General features: G+C 35.4%; 1 protein-coding gene and 1 long non-coding RNA gene across 2 annotated transcripts; both read right to left on the reverse strand.

Annotated features, from left to right (window-relative positions):
- Positions 1 to 251: 251 nt before the first annotated feature.
- On the reverse strand, positions 252 to 602 carry LOC110902872. Its single transcript, XR_002571479.2, has 3 exons — positions 552 to 602; positions 412 to 471; positions 252 to 339 (listed from the first exon to the last, which is right to left on the reverse strand). It is a non-coding gene; the product is annotated as an uncharacterized LOC110902872 (long non-coding RNA).
- Positions 603 to 6,777: 6,175 nt separating this feature from the next.
- LOC110901138 lies at positions 6,778 to 8,811 on the reverse strand. Its single transcript, XM_022147984.2, has 2 exons — positions 8,030 to 8,811; positions 6,778 to 7,505 (listed from the first exon to the last, which is right to left on the reverse strand). The coding sequence occupies exons 1-2, from the start codon at positions 8,735 to 8,737 to the stop codon at positions 6,870 to 6,872; spliced, it is 1,344 nt and encodes a 447-aa protein (XP_022003676.2). The 5' UTR covers positions 8,738 to 8,811; the 3' UTR covers positions 6,778 to 6,869.
- Positions 8,812 to 9,456: the final 645 nt, after the last annotated feature.

Raw genomic sequence — 9,456 nt, forward strand, 5'->3', positions numbered from 1 at the left:
TTCAGTTCAGACAGATTAAGAACACAAAATCCGGAGTACACAACTCCTTTGTCAAATGAATCCGGAGTACACAAAATCTGGAGTACACAACTCCTTTACCACCCACCGGCAACTGTAAAAGCAAAACTGAATCTTATCTGTAACATTAGATCTATAACAAACATAATCAGCTACAAACATACCAGATCTGTAACAAACCTAATCAGTAACATAAGCATGTAAATCAGCTACAAACATAATCAGCTACAAACATACCAGATCCGGGCTGTCAATATTCCTCTAAGAACTCAGATCTGCAAAGTTATGGTTATCATATTCCTTAGTCGTGTAACCTCAGATCTGTCAATATTCATCAAAAATCCTCAAAAAATGACGGTAGATCTGAGAAAAAATTTCAGCAGAAAAAATTACCTGGCTCGATGGTGGTAAGGTAGATCTAAGTCGACGGTATCTCCACCGCTCCATCTTCATCTATAACAGAACAAAAAAAACAACCTCTAAGTCGACGGTGGTACGATAGATCTAAGAAAACATTTGGCCAAAAAAAGTACCTGGATCTTTTTTCCATCGGAGAAAGAAACCCTAAAAGAAGTTGAACCCAGTAAATTTGATGTCGGAATCGCCGGAGAAAGAAACCCTAAAATTTCACAGATCTAAGTCAAACCCTAAAATTTCACAAAAAATTGCCGATAACGCTAAAAATACGGTACCTGAGAAGAAGGATGGGGCGGATCTAGTGAAATCGCCGGTGAAATCCGTCGCATGCAGACACCGCGTCTGGTGAGAGAGAGAGAGAGAAGAAGAAGGATGGGGGCGGATTGTAATGAAATGAAATTAGGGTTTAGATTTAGTGAAAGAAAGTATATATTGGATCCATTTGATTAAAACGAGTCAAATGCATCCGGTTAGTTCATATGAGCTGGTCCGCGTGTTGAATGGATTTTTCAACACCTTTGTGCTTTAAAGGTTGTATAATGTGCTTAAAATGATTGTACAATGGCAAATGACCATTTTTTCCCTTCCTATATGCTTATTAAAGTAGTATAGATATATAGGGTAGGGATATGGTAAAAAGTGTCTAAAATGTAAGAAGGGTAAGAAGTGTTTTAAACCATTGGATATTTGATCTAATGGTTGAGATCAATAGGGTATAAAAATGTAAATTGTGTTTTAATTAGAGGGACCTTATGTAAAATTAAAGGGCAATAGTGTCCTTTTCAATGTTTGAAATATGGTAACCATATCATACACGACCAAAAAACTCCTACATTTACTCCTTTTTCCTTAAATATAGGAATTAATGATTCACCTTAATTGTAGGAGGTCTTTGGTTGCATATTCGTCATACATTATCATAACGAGAACTGTAATCAGATTCATGGCATGGTGTTTTAAAACAACTGGATAAATTGACTATGATTCAAGTCATGGTGTTTTATCTGGAGACATTGTTCATGGTGTGGTGTTTTAAACATCTATGATTCAAGTCATGGTGTTTTATCTGGAGACATTGTATAAAAATCATAAACACCATGACTATGATTCAAGTCATGGTGTTTTATCTGGAGACATTGTTCATGGCGTGGTGTTTTAAACATCTATGATTCAAGTCATGGTGTTTTATCTGGAAACATTGTTCATGGTGTGGTGTTTTAAACATCTATGATTCAAGGCATAGTGTTTTATCAATACAAAACATTCCCAGATTTTAAAACACCATGACTATGATTCAAGTCATGGTGTTTGATTTGGAGACATTGTTCATTGCGTGGTGTTTTAAAAATCTATGATTCAAGTCATGGTGTTTTATCAATACAAAACATTCTCAGATTTTAAAACACCATGATGAACCCATATTAGATCTTGCAAAATGGACGACATACTTGATATCAGTATATGCAGATTTAGTGGCCATGGTCTACATTTTAAGAACAAAAAATAGTAATACGTTTGTTGGCAATCTAAGTCTCACTTTCACTTCATTTTGTGGCCACCATCATAAATGTATAACTGATGTTTTATGGCATACGTAGGTGAAAATGGAATTTGATCTTGCAAAAAAATAGGAGTGAAAATGGAATTTGATCTTGCAAAAAAATAGGACGACAGTTTTTTTTTTTCAGTTATCTTGAAACTCAATTAATTGATAAGAAAGGTAAATTACTAATATACCCTTTTGAATTAATTAAGATAGAGGACACTTGTCATCACCAAATTATTTCTCACACTTCTTACAAAAGTATGACTTTGTACAGGATCCTTTACCTAGATATATATATATCTTTAAAATCTATACTATACATATATATATATTAATTATTTAATAAAAATAATTCGAGCGAAACCGAGCGATCGACGAGCGAGCGGACCTTTGCTCATGCTTGGCTCGTTTTCAAATCGAACCGAGCCGAGCGGCTCATTTACAAACTGAGCCGGAATCAAACGAGCATTTTTCGAGCGATCGTCGCGCAGTTTGGATAGCCCTATTTTTGTCGCCTTGTAATTGTTGTTGGGGTTTCTAGTATCTGTATGACGTTTGTGTGCGACAAATCATGCAGCTTGCTTTAGGGCGCTCCTATTTGAATGAGATGAAACCATTGCTTCACAAGGTTTTTAAGGTAAGCATAACACATTAATAAACGACGACTTAAAACTAGAGTGCGATGACTTTGTTGTCTTTATGCTAAATATAGCAATCTTTGTATACAACTTCTTAGAGTGGATTCTGGTCTTATTGAACTAACATGCTTGTAGAAGAAACCAAAGGTTAATACTTCAAACACATGTGTTGTTTCTTGTTGGTATCGAAGTCACAGGCGTCACGGGACCGAGATGTCGGAGTCGAAGGATGCCAACATTTGTCGACATGATCACAACACAATTCACACCAATACATGATCGAAACAGTAACTTGAAAGAAACCGAACTAACCGAAACTTGTAATCGAATCTTGAATCAAACAGAACTTTATAAACAGAATCTTGTAGTACGAACTTTCATACAGACTGATTTGCTTTGAACCGTATATATAGTAGCGAATGGGTGCGAGTATCAGTTGTGTCGCTTCAATGAAGAGATACGTCTCTTCCATCATAACCGCTGCAGTGGTTATTATGCGTACTCACACCGGTTCGCATATTACGGCCCAAAAAAGCAAATTACATAATATTAACCCTTCTGGACTACTAATTGTTCGACCCACTGGACATGGCCTACGGCCCAAGTTTGACACTTTAAACAATAAACATAATTGTTTGACCCATTAACTAATAAATAAAAACTAAAAGACTGCTGCGTTTTTTTTCTTTCTTCTTTGAACTTGGTTGCGCTTGACTATCGGACTTCATTTCTATCCTTGATCTTGAATCAAGGCATCTTGCATTTGCCACATTATTATTGGTTTTATAATCTTTATATATTCATGAGTTATTTACTTGAATCACTACATTGAGCACATATATTTTTGTATATCTATCGAACAAATGTGGTAAGCGTATCTGTTTTAAAAATTATAAATGCTATGTTTATACTTACAGAGTACATGATCAACTGCTTCTAGAGTAAAAAAAATATATATATACTCATCTTCTGTATAACTTGTTGTTGGACTGAAAACGCATCATTTGTGAAGATTGTTGAAATATTCCAAACTTTAACTATTTTTTTATCCAAAAGCAATCGATATATTAGGAGTTTGCTAGGGAAATCCTTTAGTTTTGTTTAGTAGTTATTCAATAGTTATCTCTATTGGTGGTGTTTTAGTGGTTTGGATTAACTGCTATTTGGATATCTTTTGTGGATATTTTAAGTCTGAAATGTAATAGAAGGTTGAGACTTAACTCTATTAGTCATTATGAGTGCAGGTCATGGTTAAAATTTAAAGGATTTTTTGATTATACGGAATTCTATTTGATATAATTAATGATGTTACATGATGTAGAATAGAAAAACGGGATAGAAAATCAGACCTGTTGATTCACACATAATACCAGGAACAATTCTTTCAAAATTCGTTGATTCATGAAGAATTCCGAAAATTGGGATTTTCACACACAAAACACACACTAGTGAATTGGGAGAGAAAAATGACTCTTCATATATTCAAAAACTGATTTGTTTTCTCCCATTATATTCATATAAATAACAAGGTAAATTGAAAACAGTCCTAAAAAAACACTTGGGCCAAAAGCTAGAACGAAATAAAAGTCCACAAAAAGCAATAAAAAACATAAAACGATAAATAACTCATAGAAATAAGCGTTTTTGGGCCCGAACGATGACCCAAACCGTCTACGGCTGTTTGTAGAAAGATGGGCCTCGCTCTCACGATCGTTTCGCCTGGTCGCACGCCCAAAATGGATCCCTATAGCCCAAGTTAGAGCCATTTTAGTGAAGCCTCTTTTATCACACGATCTTGGACCTCCAAATATAAACTGACCCACTCCTCTACATTTGGACCCGCATCATTACATTATTATTTTGATTGTATTTATGAAAAAGTAGTACCATTTTACTAGCTCAGTCTAAGCAATATCTAACATTTCATTTTGTAGATAACTAAATCCATTTTTCATGTAGTTCTTTCACTCATTAACTACTTTTTGCAGAGTATAGCGATGTCAAAAATAGCTGAGAGACAAGTCAAATTTTCAAGTATCAGGTGTCTAAATTGCAGTGGTGGAATCAGTCTATTAAATCAGAGAAATCAGAGGTATCCCAAATTTTCTTTTGTACGTACAATCATACGATATGAAAAAAACGAAAATAAATAAATAAAGTAAGACAAATATCTAATAGATTTATCTTCTTTTTTCATAACTTAAATCGTTCCATCACGTCATCCACTTTTACTTTATGAAAAAAAACCTTTTCAACTGCACAAAATTCCAGGCCCATTTGATTGCGTATAAAACAGGCCCATTACCGTCCTCACAATCAACATATAAATGAGTCTGTTTTATTATTATTTTGAGTCTTGGGCTAATGGGCTAGCTTAATAGGCTATTAACAATTATGTTTCTATTCTATTTTTATGGTTAGGGGTATCCTTGTATTTTTTAGGGGTATTCTGTGTATAAAAAACAAAAAAAGTAACACTGCGAATACGAGGTTGAGCCGTAGCCGATGCTACGGTTGCTTATATTGTGGTTCCGCCTCTGCTAAATTGGGAAATCTAAGAAGAGAGGAGAAACCTGCTTCTTATGCTCGTGAAGCAAGAGAAGTTATAACAAGGTTGATTGACAATCAAGTATGACATTGTTTTCTATAACTTTTTAAAACTACTTTTTAGAGGTCGTTTGATGCTTGTGAGTTTGGAATTGTCAATAGACAGATAGACATTGAGGAAAGATTAAATTACTATATTAATCTTCTTGCAAATTACTAACGGTGTTCCCCGAAAAACAATACTACCCGCTGCCAGTGGCAGGGGCTTTCGTCGTCCCAAGAGAGAATCTTTCTGGTGTAACGCATGGTGGAATAAAACCCGGGGTGGCTCTGACTCGAACTCTTGACCTAAGGTCTAATAGAACTAGCATTCATTGCCTTTATCCACTAAATATGGTACTAGTGGAGTTTGAACTTGAGTCTCCAAGAAAAACCCAAATTTTTCCAACCACTACACCGTAAGTGTGATGAATAATCCATAACCTAGTTAAAAAATATAATCATTCAAATTTTTTGAAGAAAGAAACAAAATAATAATTCTTAAAAAAGTTATTGTATTGGTAGCTATATTTTAAGGTTTAAGTATCAAAAACTAATTGTTTAAAAAGCAGTCGCAAGATGTACTATTTGATGTGCGTAAGCGAACCAAAATCTCTGCGAAAAAAGAGGTCTCTGTGAATTTGCTGATAGACCTACTTGAAGGAAGATCCATTCTGCGGCCGGTGAATGTTCTTGTTTTCGGTTGAGCAGAAGGGAAACACGTTTGTGTGGACCTTAATCCCTATTGTTGGGCTCACATGAAATCGTTTCATGGTTGGTCAGGCTGTGATGAAGGAATAATCAGGAAAAGTTGTTAAGCATGAAAAAACTTGTGCTGAGAATCAACATATCTTTATTCTCTTTGCCTTTGATACCTTTGGTTCCCTTGCTCCTGAAGTTGTTGGTTTTTTGGACAGAGTGAAGAGGGTCGTGCACAATAATTTCTCGACGCCAAGGAACCAAAGTTTCATTTTCTGTAGAATTTGATATGATATTTAAAAGAGGGTTGCAACGTAGTTTATTGCTCATTTACCTACCATTTTTATGTAATTTTTCTATGGATAGAAATGGAATTTTGTTTTGATTAAAAAAAATCTTCAAGCACGTATGTGAGATGTCTATTTCATAGCTTTCGATCGATCACTATATTTCCAATTTTCAAACTATCGATCCGTGATTGAAACCTTAACTCATTTTCAAGAATTTGCCCGATTCAAACGGTGTGTTTGATCCTACATAATCCACCATTAAGAAAATGACAAAAGAAAAAAATCCATTATTTTGTGAGAAAATAGTGTTCAAATGGCAATAAATGCGGTGGAATTGTTTGACTGTTTTCTTGATTCTCACGTCCCAATATCATCCAATCAATAGCATCTGCTGTAAGGGGACTAGGGGTGGAATCACTAGTGATGGATTCTATCACTCCCACTCTCCAATCAAAGCATGACATGTCATCAACCATATTTCTATCACTAGTGATAGAAATGGACTAGGGGTGGAATCACTAGTGATGGATTCTATCACTCCCATTTTTTTTAATTTTCATTTTAAAATTAGAAAATAAAAATAAAACACTAAATTATAAATTTCATTAAACTTTAAAAAAAATTACATAACCAAATAAAAAAAAAAACAACTAAACCGATTTAAAAAAAAAACAACTAAACCGATGGCATCTCCCAACCCCACTTTGCGCAAATCGCGCGCTTTTGTTCGATGACAATTGACTTGAACGGTTCGTCGAGATGGGCGTGTTTTTCACACAAGATTTTTAAATCATTTTGTCTTTCGATCGTTTTCAAGTGTTCCTTGTACGCCTGCTCCCGTTCAACTTTTAGGGTCATCATTGTTTCTTTTCTTTGTTCGGCCATCTTGTATTGGGTCATTTTCTCCTCTTCGATTCTAAAGATCGACTCCGCCACCGCCTCCTTCCCTTTGCTTGACGAATCACCACCTCGTCTGCGTCGTGGCCTTGTGGGTGTATTTTCCTCAACGGGCTCGTCAAGGGGTTCGTCAAGAGGCTCGTCGTTTAAGTTCATTTGGGGCAAGTTATCCGACGCGGAAGTCGTGTAGTTCCCCGAATCGGATGTCTTTGTTCTTTTCGAACCGCCTTGATTTTTTGGAGCCGTAGGACCATGCGTGTCAACCAACTCAACGGGGACCCACTTCGGGTGATGTCTCGCAACTTGCCATGCCGCAACGTGTGGAAAAGTTCTCTTATGGTACGTTGTGCAATACATTTCGGTGGCTTGTTGCATGATCGTCGCCTCGCTCGCTCCACTTTGTGGGTTTCGGCTCTACAAAAAAAATAAAATGTTTATAAACTGTTTTTTATAAAAAAAACTGTTTTTTTTAACTGTTTTTAATAAACTGTTTTTTAAAAAAAAAACTGTTTTTTTTAACTGTTTTTAATAAACTGTTTTTTTAAAAAAAAACTGTTTTTTTTTAACTGTTTTTAATAAACTGTTTAATAAACTGTTTTTTATAAAAAAAAACTGTTTTTTTATAAACTGTTTAATAAACTGTTTTTTATAAAATAAACTGTTTTTTTTTTAAAAACTGTTTTTATAAACTGTTTTTTATAAAAAAACTGTTTTTTTTAATAAACTGTTTTTTATAAAAAAAAAACTGTTTCGATCGTTTAAAAACTGTTTTTATAAACTGTTTTTTAGAAAAAAACTGTTTTTATTAATAAACTGTTTTTTATAAAAAAAAAACTGTTTTTTTTAACTGTTTTTTATAAACAGTTTTTATAAACTGTTTTTTTATAAAAAAAAACTCTTTTTTTTTAATAAACTGTTTTTTAATAAAAAAAACATACCTTTTGAATGAAACAAGCGTTGAACCGGCTCATTTTTCGGTTCAAATCCGACCACTTCGACGTCATTTTGTCCATGTTTCGGACCCTTGCACCGGGAAGTTTCATAAAATGAGCTATAACCCGTCTCCAAAACGCTTCCTTTCGTTGCTCGTTCCCGTGTTTCCTACTCTCCGAGATGTGCAAATACGCCTTCGTCAACGAGACCTCCTCCTCGCTCGTCCAAGGTTGTCGGCCGATTGGAACGATTTCTTGAACCTCAACATTTTGTTCTTCTTCCTCTTCCTCTTCGTTTTCCTCCGCTTCTTCTTCCTCTTCCTCTTCCTCGTCCTCGTCAACACTTTGTTGTGGTTCACGTGGTTCATGCCATGCTTTTGCAAAATGATGAAGGAGGGTGTTGTCTTCTAGTAGTGGGTCGAGTGCGTGGGGTTGGGTTTGATACGTTTGCGATTGAAATTGGTGAGGTTGAAACGGTGGAACGAACGGTTGGTTATGGTACGTTTGCGATTGAAAGGGTGGATATTGTTGGGTTTGAAAGGGTGGGAATTGTTGGGTTTGAAAGAGTGGGACTTGGTCGGGTTCGTCTTGCAACCTAAATCGATCGGGCTCACCAAGATTCGCTCGAACCTTGGGCCTTATTTTCTTCGTACCCGAACCGCCACCTCTTTTTTTCGATCCACCACCTCTCTTGCTTGAACCGCCACCTTCCATATTTCTTGTAAAAAATGAGTGTGAAAATACTTGAGAGTTTTTTGAATTTTTTGAATTTTTTGTGAGAATTGTTGAGAGTTGTATGAGTTGTGTATTGAAATATTTGGATTTTATATAAAAAAACCCATGTACCAACGTTCAAAAAAAAAAAAAAACGGTCAAAAATAAACGGTCAAAAGCCCCAACGTTCATATTCTCAACGCGTTATATACTCCACGCGTTATGTTTATAACGCGTTAATAAATGAGTGGCGGCGGTGTACAAATGGCCCATCACGCGTGATGGGTGGCCGAACACGGACCACCCCGGGTCCTCTAAAGGCACTCACACCATCTGTCTTCAGAAAATTCACGTTTTTTCAATTTTTTTATTTGAACGGTAAATTTAAATTACTGATTTATCACTTGAGTATTACTTTTATTTGAACAGTAAATTTAGATTACTTTAGATTACTGATGTATCACTTGAGTATTACTTTTATTTGAACAATAAATTTAGATTACTGATGTATCACTTGAGTATTATTATGCTACCAGCGGAATCACTCTATCATATCTATCTCTATTAGGCATATCTACTAGGCATAATGTCTATACATCAATTCAGAAGGAAACCCAATAAATATAGGAAAAACCCTTTGTGAGAATCGAACTCAGAACCTATTGGTCCCAAAGTCTTATCTCACCCAAAAAATGCCACTAAACTATAAAGCCATGGAC

This window comes from Helianthus annuus, chromosome 8, assembly GCF_002127325.2.
Source record: "Helianthus annuus cultivar XRQ/B chromosome 8, HanXRQr2.0-SUNRISE, whole genome shotgun sequence".
NCBI classification, from domain to species: domain Eukaryota; kingdom Viridiplantae; phylum Streptophyta; class Magnoliopsida; order Asterales; family Asteraceae; genus Helianthus; species Helianthus annuus.

What these genes read in the sequence shown, in the direction of transcription:
- LOC110901138 (XM_022147984.2), bottom strand. Translation starts at nt 8,737, where the DNA reads ATGGAAGGTGGCGGTTCAAGCAAGAGAGGTGGTGGATCGAAAAAAAGA. An exon ending in ACGCTTGTTTCATTCAAAAG is followed by an intron (nt 7,506 to 8,029) that starts GTATGTTTTTTT and finishes TTTTTTTTGTAG; the next exon opens with AGCCGAAACCCACAAAGTGG.